General features: G+C 46.5%; 1 protein-coding gene and 1 pseudogene across 1 annotated transcript; one reads left to right on the top strand and one right to left on the bottom strand.

Annotated features, from left to right (window-relative positions):
- The first annotated feature begins 9,203 nt into the window (after positions 1–9,203).
- Positions 9,204–10,069, top strand: LOC123050501 (uncharacterized). The gene has a single exon (XM_044473284.1). The coding sequence runs from the start codon at positions 9,628–9,630 to the stop codon at positions 9,871–9,873; it is 246 nt and encodes an 81-aa protein (XP_044329219.1). The 5' UTR covers positions 9,204–9,627; the 3' UTR covers positions 9,874–10,069.
- LOC123056073 (pentatricopeptide repeat-containing protein At2g34400-like) overlaps positions 9,942–18,308 on the bottom strand; it is a 29,687-nt pseudogene continuing 21,320 nt past the window's right edge.

Genomic DNA, 18,308 nt, shown 5'->3' with positions numbered 1-18,308 from the left:
AAGACTGCAACAACATTACTACATGAAAACACATTTATGCTTTCCTATATCTGTTGGCATCTCACCTTGATTTCTTTTTTAAATTTGCTCAGGAACTAAATAATTTTCTTGTTCATTGAATATCTAACTTGTTATGCCCACTCATTGAATTTGCAGCATTTGAATCCAACACAGAATACAGGGCATTAGCTAGTGCTAAAAATGTAGTGTGATTTGGCCTAGCTTCTATCAACTTGAATGCCCAGGACATGTCCTCACAATCTTCTTCCTCTCTACAAACATCAATCCTGGAGGTGCTAGGGAAGAGCATGTGTACTACGGCCCAGCAAAAAGAAAAGATCCATTGCCACTGCTACTACAAGAAGATTAAGTAGAATAAGAAAAAAAATCTTGTTATGGCTGCTGCTTAATTACCACTGAATTTATTCATTTGTTCATGTCAGAATTGTTATGGCTTTGCTACATCAATGACATTGTATTTTCTCTTTTTCAACTGATATTTGAATTTAAAAATCTTTGGTTTATATGTCTTTGTCATCGTTTCTTGCGAATACATTTCTTGAATTAGCAAAGTCCGTTACGGATGGATCTCTCAGTACCATTGATGTTCAATTCCAATTAAAAAAATTCATTGCACCAAAAATGACTCTTGTAGCATGCGTACTGATTTCAAGTCCCAACTCATACTCCCCTCTCACATGAACCCACCGTCAAAATAAAGGAAAGAGACTAGTTCAGTTACTGAACTTCAAAATGAATCACATTGTCAAACATTCCATTGAGATAATTTTGAACAAATCACATAGTAGTAGAATACACATCCTCACCATGCCCTACATCTTGGTTACACCTCAGTTGCTAATAAAAATTTCAGCAAATAAAAGAAAGATCAACAAACACAACACATGCATTATCCGCCTCCAGAGAACACTCCTATATATGTCTCGTTATTTGCATTTAGTAGTACTGACCAACAAGGGCCGCTCATTGTCGGGACGAGAGGTACGGCGAGGAGTTGCACACCAGTCCATCGCCTGGTCATGCCCAGACCGCCATGGACACACATTAGCTTACATGGAAACAGAAGATTCCTGCTCCATATACAATGTATAACATAGATTTCATAAATACTCCCTCCGTCCCATAATATAAGAGCATTTTTGACACTAGTGTAGTGTCAAAAACGCTCTTATATTATGGGACGGAGGGAGTAGTAACTAACCAAATTCTGACATTTAAGTTAGAGATGTATTTCATGAACTGCAAGGTTCCAAGTTACTTGTACTCATAATGTTTCATTGCTAGCTATCCAAGTTCAAGTCACATCTGTACTGAAGACATTTACATCTTAATAAGAAACATAGGACCAGTGAATGTCATACAAAATGTACAAAATTTCTCATCTCACCGATGCACTTCAGATATCAGGATACCATTCTTTCTACCAAGATTACAACCATCTTCTGGCAATACTTCATCATAGATCATGGAGCTCATCAATAGTCACAATTCAGAAACAAACTTAGTTTTATGCTTAGTACAATTTTCTTAACCAATTAAAAGGCATATGCTCACAGAAGTTCACATGCAACTTCTGACATAAACAGCTGAAGGAACTAGACAACAGAAATGGACAGAGTGAGAAGCCTCTACGTCAGCATCCGGACATCCTATGTTCCCAGCTTTGTCTCTTGACTGCAGCCTTTTTGGTATTCTTGCAGGACATCTTTTGCTGCATCCTGCAGGGCATTTGAAATCAGAAGTCAATTCAGAATAGAGTTTTATTGTGACTGAACATGTAAAGATGATTCAGTGCCTTCTCAATTTCCCTCATGTACAAAGTGAATTCCCCTGCTATCAAAATCAATATGAACAATCAGAACCATGGTTGCTTCCCCAGACGAGATGATTCCACCGTGACCTTACGTGGGTCAGGGTGCTCCGCTGAGGCGCCTCTACACCGGGATGCTGGATCCACCTTGCTCGGGCGATCTCTCCCGCCAGCCGCCTCCATGGCTACTCGCGCGGGCTGGGTTCTCCGATGGCGCTCCCTCGCACCAGATAGCCCGGCCGAGCGATGGTGTCATAGATGACATTGAACCAGAGACCGAGAGACGCGCTCGAAGCAACAATACCAGATATCCCGGCAGAGTGATGGTGTCTATTAATAATCTGCACATGCATACGCAAAAGAAACACCATAATGCTTAACTACTTTGTAAGATGGTGGCAACAAAGCTCGATATAGAAAGCGTGAGCTTTACATTAACTTGGACTCAGCTCAACACTTATCAATGACTATCCAACAAGGAATGAACAACAATACCTTGTGCTTAATCAGGCACCAAGAATGGACAGACCAACGAGATCTGAGAGGAGACAGGATGACCTTGGACGAATTTGATGGGGGCAGTTGGCTCGCAATAGTGTATCTGGTTCTGTTCATGACAATTCAGGCCAAGGTTATCAAAATGCTACTGGTGTAGCACAATGGAGCATATATATGATTTTTCAATAACAAATGCATTTACAACACGGGATTGTCATTAGGGTTATTGAACAAAACACGAACTGAACTCTAGCCCTATTGTAATGTATTCAGTAGTAGTTAATTCAAAATCTAACCTGAACTTAACTAGTTCATTAGTGCACTCGAACTACTTAATTAGTCTTATTGACCACTACCAATTAGGACCAATCACTTCCGAATTTTAACCAACCTAGAACTTGAAATAGTTACTTTCCTCAGTGGATTAAATACTGGTGATTTAATTGAACTAGTCAATTAGCCCTGTCACTTGCATAATTTAACCAGGCCCCCTCCTGGAACTAGTAAACAGTAGAGATCCAAGTAATGCTGGAAGGAACCACCAACTAATAGGAAGGATCCATCCAATAGAATAAGAAGCAAGAGGGGACATAGGAGGTGACCTGGCTGGTGCGGGTGTTGAAGCCGAACTTGATGCCCACGCCGCTTGGAGGATGGCCGACAGCAGGATCGAACGAGTGGAACCTGCGGGAGGCTAGAGAGCATGCGTCTCACCCCGTCGCCCAGGATCGAACTCGAACCTCAGTCTCATCCCCGAACAAGATCCAACATGATACAACAGCAGAGTCTTGAGTCTCGATCGGGAGGTTAGACACTGAGTTTAATCTCCCGCACCTCGATCCAACAGCAGAGATCTTGCTGCCCGCACCTGGAATCATCCACCTCGATCACCGCTTGGAGGAGAAGCGAACGAGTGGCCGGCGTCTCGCCCCCATCTTGGCCGCAGTCAAGGCGACGGTCGTCGGCGCCTGACCCCCGTTGATGTTGCGTCCTCCTCGTCGCGGTCAACTACGTTCCAATCGGGGGTGGTTATGGCTCCTCGCGCTCAATGTTGTAATATTACCTAGCAGCCACTGTAGATTACTGCACAAAGCCTCCACGGTGCTGGTGCCGTCTGCCGTGTTGATGGGGGCGTGTGCTTCGGCTGGGGTGAGGAATAGTTATTCCTCACCTTGGGTGACGAATAGCGATATATCAGGATCAGAATAATATTTTGATCACAATATGAACTTTCCGAGTAACGCGCCTGACCTTTCTCGAGTATTAGGTTGAACTTCAGCTAAAAGGTGTCCAAATGGGGCTTGCAATATACTGTTGGAAACCTATGGACACCAGTATCATGACCCAACTTAAATTTTTGGTAAAATGTAAGCGGTTTAAGAGCAGTTTTGAAAACCGTTTTTTCTTCGTACAAAAAACATGAATCGTATTTTCGATCGCATTTCTAAACCATTTATCAGAATGAGGTAAATAATATGGCGTTGTAAAGCTGCTGTAAAACCGCTCCTTCAACATGTTTAAAGTTTTCTCTAATTCCCTATGGATAAAGAGTAATTTGGAAAATCGTAAAATTTCGCAAACCGAACAGCCGAGTTCGTATTTTCTATGTAATTTCTAAACGGCTAATCCAATTGAGGCAAATGATATGGCGTTGGAAAGCTTGTGAAAATTCACTACTTTCTCATGTTGAATGTTTTTCCTAATTTTGAACGGTTTAAAAGTAATTTAGAAAACGGTACAAGTTCCATCGAGTTTGTATTTTCAAGTTAATTTTTTAACCGTACGTCCGAATGCAACAAATGGTACGACATTGGAAAGCATGAAGAAATGCGAAACTTTTTTCTATATATTGTTTCTCTTAATTCCTTACTGTTTTAAGTCAATTTTGAAAATGGCTAAAAACGTATTTTGGCGTAATTTGTACAAACTTTATCGGAATGGGGCAAATAATATACCTCTGAAAAGCTACGGAAAATGCAAAACTTTTTCATGTTGATGGTTTTCTCTGATTCCTAGCCGTTTTTAAGTAATTTCGAAAACAGCGAGATCATGCACTCTGCCTTTATCGCGAAACGAATTCTTCGAAAATGCAGCGCGTGAAGAACTTGAACTTCTCGGCAGGTCTATCTGAACTTCACTCTGTTTTTCACGTGTTTTTTTTGCTCATAGATCTCCATCCGCTGGTAGTAGCTCTCCATCCATTCACCGGAATTGAGCAGGTGATATACCGATGGAAAGCTGCTGTAAACACGCAACTTTCCCGTGTTGATCAATTTTTCATACTCGCGACGATTTTAATAGTTTTTCATCTAAAATTCATTCAACATAGTAGTTGAACTTCCTGCTGTTTTCACATTGAACTTCTGTGACGTATTTTTGTTTGTAATTTTTCATCCATTCGTCAGTGTTACACAAATAATATTCTTTTTGTACAAACGTCTCTCACAATATTTTTTTAACTTTCTCCGACCGAGGACTTGAACTTACACAAATGATATTCCTGTCGTTTTGAGGTAAATTAGAAAATGGCGAGATCATGATTTCTGCGTTCATCGCGAACGGAAATGCACTGGGTGAAGTAGTTGAACTTCTGGGGCATGTCTGTTTGAACTTCACTCTGTTTTTGACGTGCTGTTTTTTGACGTGTTGTTTTTTGCACTGCGTGAAGTAGTTGAACTTCTGGGCATGTCTGTTTGAACTGCACTCTGTTTCACTTTATTGTATTTTTCTTATATGAAATACACACCGTGTAGTACGTGAACTTCCGGTTGTTATCACTTTGAACTTCTCTCTGTTTGAGATAATTATTTTAAAACACAAAAAACTACATTTTTTATGTATTTTGGACATCTAAATACATGGTGAACCTCTCTCACAAGAATTTTTTGAACTTTTCCTCGCCGAGCACTTGAACTTCTAGCAACCATTTTTCCCGTTTATGAGTTGTTTTTAAAAGTGCAAAAAATGGCGTTGTGTTTTTTATTTTTTGAACAGGTAAATCCTAGGTTTTAATAAACTCCGAACTTTTGTGTTATTTCAATTTGAACTTCACCTTTTTATATTTTGATTAAACAATTGTATTCGATTTTTATATGAAAAAAATCAAGCATGGAAATATAAGGTGAACCTCTCTCGCAAGGATTTTTGAACCTCCCCGGCCAGAGCACTTGAACTTCTTTCAACAAACATTTTAAGCTTTTATTTTTCTATACTTTTATTCTCACCTGAAATGCATTCCTTACCGTACTTGAACTTCTCGTTGTTTTCACTATGAGCTTTTGTCGCATTTTTGTGTATACGTCGAATTACACGCAATTGAAGGTTGGACGTCATTTTTTTGCCATTTTAAAACATGTAATTGGATGTCGGACGTCCCGCAATATAAATTCTAAACCATGCACGGAGGTGCACGTGAACTTTTTGCAACAAATCTGAGTTTTTTATATAATTCGAACTTCTATGTTATTTTAAATTGAACTTCTTAGTCTTATTCTTAGAAAAAATGTTTTCAAATAAGCATCAAACATTTTTTAAAAAAATGAACCTCATTCTTTTATTTTTCATAGAAATGGAAAGAATTTGAGTTTTCCGTAAACATAAAACTACTCCTTTTATTTTAATTTGAACTTCTTTACTTTTATTCTTTAGTAACGGAAGAAAACCTGTGTTTTTCTATAAATATCGAACTTCTCTATTTTTCCAATTTGGACTTCTTATTTTTTTTGAAATCAAATTGCTCCCAAATAATAACTGACCTTCTTCGTGGATTGAGAGAATTATTTTAAAACGCAAAAATAATAATTCTTTTTTGTGTTTTTGAACATGGAAATACAAGGTGAACCTCTCTCGCAAGAATTTTTGAACCTCCCCGGACAGAGCACTTGAACTTCTTTCAACAAACATTTTAAGCTTTTATTTTTCTATACATTTATTCTCACCTGAAATGCATTCCTTGCAGTAGTTGAACTTCTCGTTGTTTTCACCTTGAACTTCTGTCACGTATTTTTGTTCAACCTCTCTCAAAAAGAATTTGAACCTCTAACCTTTTTTGTAGAAACGGGGAAAATATATTTTCTCAATAAATTTTGAGCTACTCTATTTATTTAAATTTGAACTTCTTCATTTTGTTCTTATAGTAAAAGGAAAAATATCTTAGTCTTTTTGTAGAAGTTAAACAATCTGAACTTCTCATTTACTTGTTTTTGAATTTCATTTCTTTAAAAACATGGAGTATACGGGAATAAAATGCTCTTCACCAACCTCTCTCGACTTCCCATAGGAATAAAAAATTGTTCGCTACATAAACCCTTTTGTCCCCAACCTCTCTAGAATTTCTATATTTTTTCCCATAACTTTCTTCGAGGTATTGGATCTGTTTGTAGTGCTGAAAACACACACTTTTTGAGAGAGAGAGAAGAAAAATAGTGGTACACCTTGTGAAGACATGAACTTGCAGGGCAATAATATTTGAACTTCTTTGTATAGATTGTCTCTGTCAACATGCGCATACTTTTTCAAACCAAAATCTGAAACAGAGTAAGAACAAAAAAGAGTACAAAACGAGCATGAACTAGCATAAACATTTGAGAAAAGTCCATCACAATCTGAATAAAATCTATGGCTTTTTATGAAAAACTCTCTAAAACTTTTTCTTCCCCTGTTATGAATGATCTTCAATTTACAAAATCACAGCAAAAAGAAGAGAAGAGAACAAGATCCATGGGGAGGCGTAGGAGCATAATAGCAACAGGGGAGTGCTCCCTCAAGTGCACTGCACACACACATGTGCACAGACGGCGAATGCGCTGTTGCGCCATCACCGGGAGTGTGCATCGTCCTGCTGCTCCGGTTCAACCTTGCTATGCTGTCGAGACAGATATGGAGGCTCATCCAATCCCCGGAGTCCTTGTGTGCACGAATCCTGAAAGCCCGATATTATCCTGATGGTTCTCTCCTTGATGCAAACCCTAGGGAGGGGATTTCATACTCATGGAGAAGCTTGCTTCACGGTCTACATCTATTTCGGGAGGGCTATATTTGGAGGATCGGGGATGGCACAAAGGTGAAAATCTGGACTGATCCGTGGCTACCCCGCCCGTGCTCTCGGGGAGTCATTACACCTCGGGGGCCTAGTCCATTGGAGTGGGTTAGTGATCTTATTGATCCTACTACTGGCCATTGGGATGAACAGCTCGTACCTGATACTTTCTGGATCGACGACGCATCGCACATTCTACATATTCCCCTGGAAGATGGTGTCCAAGATTTCATTGCATGGCACTATGATACAAAAGGGATCCATTCAGTCAAGAGTGCATACAAACAACAAGTCCAGCTGGAGAGGACGAGGAAGGACGGAGGTGCCGGAGGGAGCTCAACCGCTCCAGGGAACCTGAATGAGATTAAAGATCATTCATGGAGAAGACTATGGAAAATGTCGTCCCCCCGCAATATCCAGATGTTCGCTTGGAGACTAAAGCATGATTCTCTTGCTCCGCGGATCAACGTTGCAAGGAAAGGCATTCCTATCACTGACACGAAGTGCCTCCTCTGTGCGAGAGCTGATGAGGACGGGGCTCACCTCTTCATTAAGTGTAAGGCAGTGAAAGAAGTGTGGAGGGAGCTTACACTCGAGGGGGAACGCATGCAGCTGGAGAGGATTGGGTCCGTGAATGCAATGCTCGACTATCTTTGGGGGCTAGATGAGAAAAAACGCCTACACATCCTCACTTTTTGGGGGCTATGGTGGTCCAATAGAAACAAGCTCAGGCAAGGGAAGTTGCCGATGTCGACGCATGATGTAGCTCGGCAGACGAGGGCCAATGTGCTGGAGTATTGTGAGATCTTCCGACGGCCAGCAGCCAAACCGCAACCGGACAAGTGGCGGCCACCGGTGGGAGTAGATTACAAGATCAATGTCGATGGATCCTTTGTGCCAGGCCAAAACCATGCAGGCTGGGGTGTCGCGGTGAGGACGGCGGACGGATCACTTGTGTGCGCTCGAGCCGGCAGACAGGAGCATATCACCGCCGCGTTCGCCGCGGAGGCAATTGCTATGTCGCATGCTATCAGCACGGCATCAGACCTGGGCATCGTTCGTGTCGAGCTGGAGACGGACTCGCAGCTGCTGGCTGAAGCTTTGGACATGCAAAGAGTTGACTCCTCGGTGTATGCAGCTGTCATTGAGGACATGAAGTACCAGCTAAAGCTATGGTTTTCCAAGTTTACTATCACTGTTTGTAGATGTAATGCAAATTCTGTAGCCCATGAACTTGCCAATGTTGGCTGTGTGTGTGACCCTAACCATTTCATGAAATGGGAGTCGGATGTACCAGCCCGGGCGGGCGTTTCTGTCTTGGGCGATATGCCTAAGCTCAGTTAAGTAATAAAGCTTTGCTTTGCTCTAAAAAAAAGTCGCGGTTGCCAGTCCATGCCCATACCAACGACCGGCGCTTCCACTAGCCGGTTGTTTCCACATTTTTCTCCCTGTTGCACAGTGTCCACCGCTGCCTACTAGCCATAATTAGTCTTGAGTCTAAACTACCTAGCGTCCTCCTGATGAGTGGAACGTTTTGGTGACCAGGCTCCATAGGGGACGAGGATCCTCTGCCGTTCGGCAAGGTGCCGTTCGACCACTGATAGGTGGGCCCATAGGAAAACAGGCCCACATGGCACTGCCACAACGGCATTCATATTTGTTTTTTTTTCCATATCCCTCGTTTCAACGTATTTCGTTTAAATTTTTTACAAACGGAGGCCTTCATGTAGCTCGGCCTCCAAAAGCAATTTTCACCTCATGTACGCCTATCTAGCTATGCACGAGACAAACGAGTTAGGTACGTACGCTGAATGCTTAACCAAAGTTCAAGTAATTAGTGGACCGGATGAGTTGCTTTCATCAAAAAGTTACACAGCTACTTGCAGTACAAGTTTATATATGGACCCGACTGTGGAACAACCCATCTTTTCCACGTTGGTGTCGGCTCGAATGAACGCAGCCAGCCCCTGAGTAGAGCGGAAGAAGCAGAGTCTCCTCTGTTCTTGAAACAAGTCAACACACGAGGACTGATGAGAAGATTCGCAGCCCCTTCCCTTCCACCTCACTCAGCCTCCCCGTTTGACCCCTTCCACCCCAACACTCGACACCGCCCATCGCTATATATGAGCAGCTCCACACCCAACACAGATAAACACAAAAGGCAGACCTTCTCCCTTTCTTCTTCAAGAAAGATCTCTCGCTGCTCACTGCCAAGTTCCCTCCATCGATCATCTCCCCGTCGCCGCTCACGAAACAATTCATGGCTTCTTCTTCCAGCGCCCGAAGCAGCCGTGTGGCCACATGCCTCGTGCTGCTTCTCCTGGTCGTCAGCCTCCGAGAAGCCTCGGCCGCGAGGCCGCTCCCGCCAGCCGTTGACATGCCTAGCGAGGTGCCCAAGGACCAGGTCATCGTCGACAAGTACGCGCCGCTTCTGCTCGCCATGCTGCCGAGGGGCCCCGTGACGCCATCCGGCCCCAGCGGCGGCACGAACGAGGCCGGGAACTGATTGAGCAAGCGCAGAGCTTGCCGGTAGGATGGATGTATAGATCTCTAGAAATCGTCAGGCATACAGTGGTAGATGCTATGGTACTGTTTTGCAGTACAAGATACTCGTACAGGATTGTTAGTGGGAAATGGACATATAGTGTAGGTCTGTAGGATATACCCCAAAAATATAACTTCATTCTTTCGTTTGTCCCTCCAAGTATTTGATTAAGGAGTTTTTTCTTATCCATTCTTCAAAAAATTGATTGTTCATAGTCACCGATTCAAGATGATACTGGCTGTAAGAATGTCCCAGCTCCTGACCTCTGCAACAACTTTAAAAGATAAGTTTACATTCTATGCAGATAATTACGAGGGGAAAAAACAGTAACCCATAAGAATTTACCCAAACATAGGGATGTAGCTCCTTTGGATCCCATCTCCACTCCACCTGGGATGCTATTTTTCTGAAAATTCCAACATTAGGCAGGTGCCAATTCATTTTCCTTGTAGACTAGAGTCCTGAAAATTTGTCGGCCTCCTTGACATGAATACCAATCCTGAAAGCAGATTTCAGTAAGACTGCAATACTGCAGTTGATCTGCATCTCCTCGATGAAATCCCATGCTTCTTCTAAATGTCCGGCACGTGCCAATAAATCAACCATGCAGGAGTAGTGCTCGACCTTGGGAACGATTTGGAACTCGGATATCAGGTAACTGAACCAACGCTGGCCGTCTTTCAGCAACCCTGCGTGCACACAAGCAGAAAGCACTCCTATGAAAGTGATATCGTCCGGCCGGAGACCTTCCTCATTCCTCATCAGTTATTCAAACTGCCGAATAGCTAGCTCCAGGGTCTCGCCCATTAAAGGCAAGACCAGAAATCAAGGCGTTCCATGAGGCTTCATTCTTGCACGGCAATTTCCCAAACACTTGTATGGCTCAGGTGAGATTTCCACACTTCGAGTGCAGATCCACCAAAGCAGTCCCAATGTAGACATTGCTGTAGAAGCCTCTTTTCGAGATATAGCTGTCGAGTTCAGTGCCTACCTCCAGAGCTCCAACTGCAGCGTAGGCCGAGATCACCCCAACCAGGGTTATCTTATCTGGACGCGCCCCTGCTTGTCGCATGTTGTGAAACAAGGAAATGGCTTCCTTTGACATGCCGTTCTGCGGGTGCCTGCATCATCATACACACCATACACAAATGATCAGGCCAGATAAGATAAGATTAGTTACATTCATCAGAGGGTATTTCGAAATGAGAACCAAGGTTGATCCATCGAGATACTTGCCGGGTTATCATAGCATTCCAAGCGACGGTATCCCCCATCTCTCCACACTTCTCGTACATCCCAACGAGAGCTGAGCCGACGAGCGATCCCACCTCAATGCCCGCACATTTCACCTAGTCCTCCATCCACCTACCAAGCACCAAGGCTCCGGCATCCCTGCAGGCCGCAAGCACGACCGCCACCGTCATCGCGTTGGGTGCCACCGCACGCTCGGCAACCATTGCACAGAGCATCTGCGCCACGTCTTTGTCATCCCCGCCCGCTCATACTACGCTTTTATGATGGAGTTCCAAGAGACAACGTCCCGTTGGGGAATTCCGTCGAACACCTTGCGATCGGCGCGGGGACAACCCAGGTTGGAGTAGATGGTGATGAGGGAATGGCCGGTGTAGTAGTGGCTCTGCAGCCCCAACTTGCGCAGGAGCGCGTGCGCAGAGACGGCGAAGGTGGGACGCTGGGCACCGGGCTGCGGCGAGGAGGAGCAGGAGGAAAGGAAGAGTGTCGTCGGGGCGGAGCGCGGAGCAGAGCATTAGGAGGAAGAGTTGGAGGAGAGGGCGGTGGGGGCAGGCTGGGAGTTGAGCAGGAGCACGACGGTGCGGCCGCGGAGGAAGCCGTGGGCATCGCCGGTGACGTTCGTTAGTTTGGTAGTATTCCTCTGCTTCATCTTACGAGCCACACACGTTAGAGCATCTCCACTCGTTCCGTCTCAGGGCACCGAAAAAGAGCCGCGTGAAGGGGAACCGACGCAAGATTGATACGTGGGGACGATTTCGTTCCCAGTCGTAGGCCCACAGGTCATCGCGGGCTCGGCGATATTTCATATAATTTTTTTAAACTCGGCGATCTTTTACGAACTCGGCAAAATTTCATTGAAATTTGTATATAAAACATAAAAACATGCAAACTACGCGTACACTACGCCAAACTACGCCTAACCACTGCGCCCGCGTCCACCGCGCCCGCCATCCACATGCCGAGAAGCCTGTAGAAGCGGGTGTAGTCGTCGCCGCCGCCGTCGTCGTCGTGCGCCCCCGCCGGAGCCGCCGTCGTCGTCGTCGTGCGCCCCCGCCGGAGCCGCCGCCGTCCCTGTGCACCCCTGGCCAGGGTCGCCGATGCGGTGGGGCGCTGGACGGCCCGGCCTCGTCCTTCTCGTCGCCGTCGAGGACGATGACGCCACCCTCCTCGCGCCTGCGGCGCCGGACCTGGAGCTTCGCGTATGCCGGCGCTGGCGGAGCACCTGCTCGCGGACGTAGTCTTCCCTCGCCTACTTAAGGGCGGACTCGTCATTGGGGGCTGAGGGAGTCCTGGATTAAAGGGTACTCGGGCGTCCGGCCTATGTGACGTGGGCCGGACTGATGGGCCATGAAGATACAAGATAGAAGACTTCCTCCCGTGTCCGGATGGAACTCTCCTTTGCGTGGTTGGTAAGCTTGACGTTCGGATATGAAAATTTCATCCTCTGTTAACCGACTCTGTACAACCCTAGGCCCCTCTGGTGTCTATATAAACCGGAGGGTTTAGTCCGTAGAGGCAATCACAATCATACAGGCTAGACATCTAGGGTTTAGCCATTACGATCTCGTGGTAGATCAACTCTTATAATCCTTATATTCATGAAGATCAATCAAGCAGGCAGTAGGGTATTACCTCCATCAAGAGGGCCCGAACCTCGGTAAATATCGTGTCCCCCGTCTCCTGTTACCATCGACCCTAGACGCACAGTTCGGGACCCCCTACCCGAGATCCGCCGGTTTTGACACCGACATTGGTGCTTTCATTGAGAGTTCCGCTGTGTCGTCATCAGAAGGTTCGATGGCTCCATCCATCATCTACAACAATACTGCCCCGAGGGAGGTCTTTCTCCCCAGCCAGATCTTTGTGTTCGGCGGCTTCGCACTGCGGGCCAACTCGCTTGGCCATCTAGAGTAGATCGATAGCGCCCCAGGTCACCAGATTAGTTTTGGAAATCTGGATTATGTCGCTGATATCCGAGGAGACTTGATCTTCCAAGGGTTCACAACCCCAACCTCGCTCTGGCCTTAGATCCGGAGCGCATTGCCAGGTCCGAAGAAAGGATTCTTGAGCCCGCCGGACTATCTGCGGCCACTAACCCGGTACGGGAGAGCCGGAGGAAATAGTATCGCTCGCAACCATCATGAAGCCGGACACCTCCTCAGACACGGGCTCCGAACCCTTGGAGTCGGCATCGCGTGAGCTCGGCCAGGGAGTCTCCTTCCCGCCGTACTGCACGGACTCTCTTCTCCCCGGCCAAATCTTGCCCTTAAGCGAGGCTCTGGACTTGATGCGATCCCTCGTCATTACAGAGGAGCAACGTCCGAACTACGCCCGGCCCGGACTAGGGACTGAGAGCGGGGAATTTTACGTCCCACCCACCACCCACTTCATAGCCACTGTTGAGGACTTAACTTACATGCTCGGTTACGGCTCTGAAGACATCGACGGTATGGACGACGATGTCGGAGAAGAGCAGGCCCAGTACCCACCGTTTACCAGACACTGGACGGCCACCTCTTCGTATGACGTGTACATGGTGGATACACCCAAAGAGGGTAACGGCGATAGTGAGAAAGATCCAGTCGAGGACAAACCTCCTGAGATACAGCCAAAGCGCCGACATCAGCGGCGCCGCTCTAAATCACGCCGTGGAAAAGACAGCAATACCGGCACGGGAGACAACAATACTTCGGACGACGCCGAAGACCAAGAAGACTCCATAGAGCCAACCTCCGAACAGGACGATCGGGAAGATGGGCAAGTTAGCCCTGACGAACAGGCCGTAAACGAAGACTCGAAGGACAGTAATTATCTTTCACTCTCCAAGGATGAGGTGAGCCTGGGCGACGAAGACTTTATCATACCCGAGGAACCCCTCGAGCAGGAGCGCTTTAAGCGCCGGCTAATAGCCACTGCAAGGAGCCTAAAAAGAAGCAGCAGCAGCTTCAAGCTGATCAAGATCTACTCAACGACAGATGGACTAGCATCCTGGCAGCCGAGGAATACGGCCTCGAGCGCCCAACCAAAAGTTACCCGAAGCGTAAACTGCTACCTCAATTCGACGACGAAGCACTTGAGCCCATACCATCAGCACGTAACGCGGCTGACCGACCACCAAGTGGTCGGGACAAAATGGCAACTCAAGCCAAACACCAACCCATACTACCTCGCCGTAAAGGTAGAGATACAACAGCTCGGGGATATACATATGACCTGCGGCAGCACCTGGAAAATAGAACAGGTCAGACCAGATCGATCTACGGATCATGGGAGGGTGCCCCCGCGCGCGACGACGGCTATCTAACCGGACGTGACAAGCATAACCACGTCCGGGCCGAAAACCGCAGACGGACTCCATCCGAGCTACGTCGCGACTTGGCCCGATATAGAGGCGCTGCACACCCCCTATGCTTCACTGATGAGGTAATGGAGCACGAATTCCGAGAAGGGTTTAAACCCATGAATATTGAATCATACGATGGAACAACAGATTCCGCGGTATGGGTTGAGGACTTTCTTCTCCATATTCATATGGCCTGCGATGATGATCTTCATGCCATCAAATACCTCCCGCTAAAACTCAAGGGACCAGCTCAGCACTGGTTAAACAGCCTGCCCGAAAACTCTATTGGCAGCTGGGAGGACTTGGAAGACGCCTTCCGCGACAACTTCCAATGTACATACGTCCGACCTCCGGATGCCGATGACTTAAGTCACATAGTTCAACATCCCGGAGAGTCAGCCAGGAAATTCTGGACTAGGTTCCTAACTAAAAAGAACCAGATCGTCGATTGTTTGGATGCCGAAGCCCTAGCGGCCTTTAAGCATAGCATCCGCGACGAATGGCTCGCCCGACACCTCGGCCAAGAAAAAGTCGAAGTCCATGGCGGCCCTCACGGCACTTATGTCCCGCTTTTGCGCGGGCGAAATAGCTGGCTAGCCCGTAGCAATATTAATGCAAGCGAACCTGGCACCTCTGAAGCCAGAAATAGCAACGGCAAGACCCGACGCAACAGGCACAAGCGTCGAAGCAACGGTAGCAATACCGATGACACGGCGGTCAACGCCGGATTCAGTGGCTCCAAGTCCGGCCAGCGGAAGAAGCCATTTAAAAGAATACGGGCTCATCCAGCTTGGACCGCACACTCGATTGTCCATGTCAGATCCACGTCACCCCCGATAAACCAACCAATCATACCAACAGAAGCTGTTGGGTCTTTAAACATGCCAGCAAGTTAAATGTCGAGAACAATGAGAAGGGGTCGCAAAGTGAGGACGACGACGATGAGCCCCGTCCGCCGAACACAGGGGGACAGAAGAAGTTTCGCCCCCAAGTTAAAACAGTGAGCATGATATACGTTACTCATATCCCCAAGAGGGAGCGTAAACGCGCGCTCAGGGACGTCTATGCGATAGAGCCGGTCACCCCAAAATTCAACCCATGGCCGTCCTGCCCGATCACCTTCGATCGCAGGGACCATCCGACCAGTATCCGTCATGGTGGTTCAGCCGCACTGGTCCTCGACCCAATCATTGATGGATTCCACCTCACGCGAGTCCTCATGGACGGCGGCAGCAGCCTCAACCTGCTCTATCAGGATACAGTCCGCAAGATGGGCATCGATCCATCAAGGATCAAGCCCGCAAAAACTACCTTTAAAGGAGTAATACCAGGCGTAGAGGCCCGCTGCACAGGCTCAATCACATTGGAAGTCGTCTTCGGATCCCCGGACAACTTCCGAAGCGAAGACTTGATCTTCGATATCGTCTCCTTCCGTAGTGGCTACCACGCACTGCTCGGACGAACTACATTTGCTCGATTCAATGCGGTGCCACACTACGCTTATCTCAAACTCAAGATGCCCGGACCACGCGGTGTCATAACAGTCAATGGAAACACGGAACGCTCCCTCCGTACCGAGGAGCGCACCACGGCCCTGGAAGCAGAAGTACAGAGCGGCCTTACCAAGGAGAATATCAATTCAGCGGCCAAGCCCCCGGATACTGTCAAACGAGCCCGGACTACTCCGCAGCATGAAAGTCCAGCTCGTCAGGAGTTTGACTAGCAATTCGGCCTCCGTCTTAGTTCTGACCAAATTGTGGCGTACGTACCGCACGTACATAACTACGCACTCAAAATACCATGGGCAAAGACGGAGGCATAAATCGATTGTGGTCCATAATACGGCTCGACCTTCCCTGGGCACACATACTTTTCCTTTTCTTTTTTTCCTTTTCAGGTTTCTTTTCCACAGGCCCCTCACGACGGCCTGATCATCGATCCTTTCGAAAGATGGATATACCAAGGCGACAAATAGCATAGACGTGTGGGGGAGTCTCTAGGTGGTCTTCTTGACGATCACTCTTCCTGTTTTCAGGACCCGCACGCAGCTCCCCTTTGGTCTCGGCATGTTAAACAGCCCTGTTGCTTATCGCACTATTTGTACAAATACGCCTTGACGTACTAATCAAATTATAATGGAAACAGTTTGCGGCCCAACTTATGTGGCACTAGCTTACTACTTCATTTTATTTTGCTATTCTTATCGATTGCACCCGTACACTTTGGTACGCCTTAAATTCGCCAGGGGCTTCATTGCGCTCCATACTACGGCAACAAAGTCCGAACACTCCTTACTGTTGGGGAACGTAGCAGAAATTCAAAATTTTCTACGCATCACCAAGATCAATCTATGGAGTAATCTAGCAACGAGGGGAAGGGGAGTGCATCTACATACCCTTGTAGATCGCGATGCGGAAGCGTTGCAAGAACGCAGATGAGGGAGTAGTACTCGTAGCGATTCAGATCGCGGTTGATTCCGATCTAAGCACCGAAGAACGGTGCCTCCGCGTTCAACACACGTGCAGCCCGGTGACGTCTCCCATGCCTTGATCCAGCAAGGTGAGAGGGAGAGGTTGGGGAAGACTCCATCCAGCAGCAGCACGACGGCGTGGTGGTGGTGGAGGAGCGTGGACATGGTGTTACTAGGGACATGGTGTTGTCTATGTATCCACACATGCATCTGAGTTTCCTATCAATACAATTCTAGCATGGATAATAAACGATTATCATGAACAAGGAAATATAATAATAACCTATTTATTATTGCCTCTAGGGCATATTTCCAACAGTCTCCCACTTGCACTAGAGTCAATAATCTAGTTCACATCACCATGTGATTAACACTGACAGGTCACATCACCATGTGACCAACATCAAAAGAGTTTACTAGAGTCAACAATCTAGTTCACATCACTATGTGATTAACACTCAATGAGTTCTGGTTTGATCATGTTATGCTTGTGAGAGAGGTTATTAGTCAACGGGTCTGAACCTTTCAGATCTGTGTGTGCTTTATGAATATCTATGTCATCTTGTGGATGCTACCACGCGCTATTTGGAGCCATTTCAAATAATTGTTCTACTATACGAATCCGGTTTACTACTCAGAGCCATCCGGATTAGTGTCAAAGTTCGCATCGACGTAACCCTTTACGACGAACTCCTTTTCACCTCCATAATCGAGAAAATCCTTAGTCCACTAGATACTAAGGATAAGTTCGACCGCTGTCATGTGATCCATTCCCGGATCACTATTGTACCCCTTGACCAACTCATGGCAAGGCACACTTCATGTGCAGTACACAGCATAGCATACTGTAGAGCCTACGTCTAAAGCATAGGGGACGACCTTCGTCCTTTCTCTCTCTTCTGCTGTGGTCAGGTCTTGAGTCTTACTCAACACTCACACCTTGTAACACAGCCAAGAACTCCTTCTTTGCTGATCCATTTTGAACTCTTTCAAAATCATGTCAAGGTGTGCGTTCTTTGAAAGTATCATCGGGCGTCTTGATCTATCTCTATAGATCTTGATGCCCAATATGTAAGCAGCTTTTATCCAGGTCTTCCTTTGAAAAACTCTTTCAAACAACCCTTTATGCTTTCCAGAAATTTTACATCATTTCGGATCAACAATATGTCATTCACATATACTTATCAGAAATGTTGTAGCGCTCCCACTCACTTTATTGGAAATACAAGTTTCTCATAAACTTTGTATAAATCCAAAATCTTTGATCATCTCATCAAAGCGTACAATCCAACTCCGAGATGTTTACTCCAGTCCTTAGAAGGATCGCTGGAG

Source organism: Triticum aestivum, chromosome 2D (assembly GCF_018294505.1).
Source record: "Triticum aestivum cultivar Chinese Spring chromosome 2D, IWGSC CS RefSeq v2.1, whole genome shotgun sequence".
Lineage (NCBI taxonomy): Eukaryota > Viridiplantae > Streptophyta > Magnoliopsida > Poales > Poaceae > Triticum > Triticum aestivum.
The sequence above is the reverse complement of the archived record's forward strand: the minus strand, read 5'-3'. Positions and strand labels throughout refer to the sequence as shown.

Bases quoted from the DNA above. Each gene is read 5' to 3' on its own strand.
- LOC123050501 (XM_044473284.1), top strand. From the start codon at position 9,628: ATGGCTTCTTCTTCCAGCGCCCGAAGCAGCCGTGTGGCCACATGCCTC.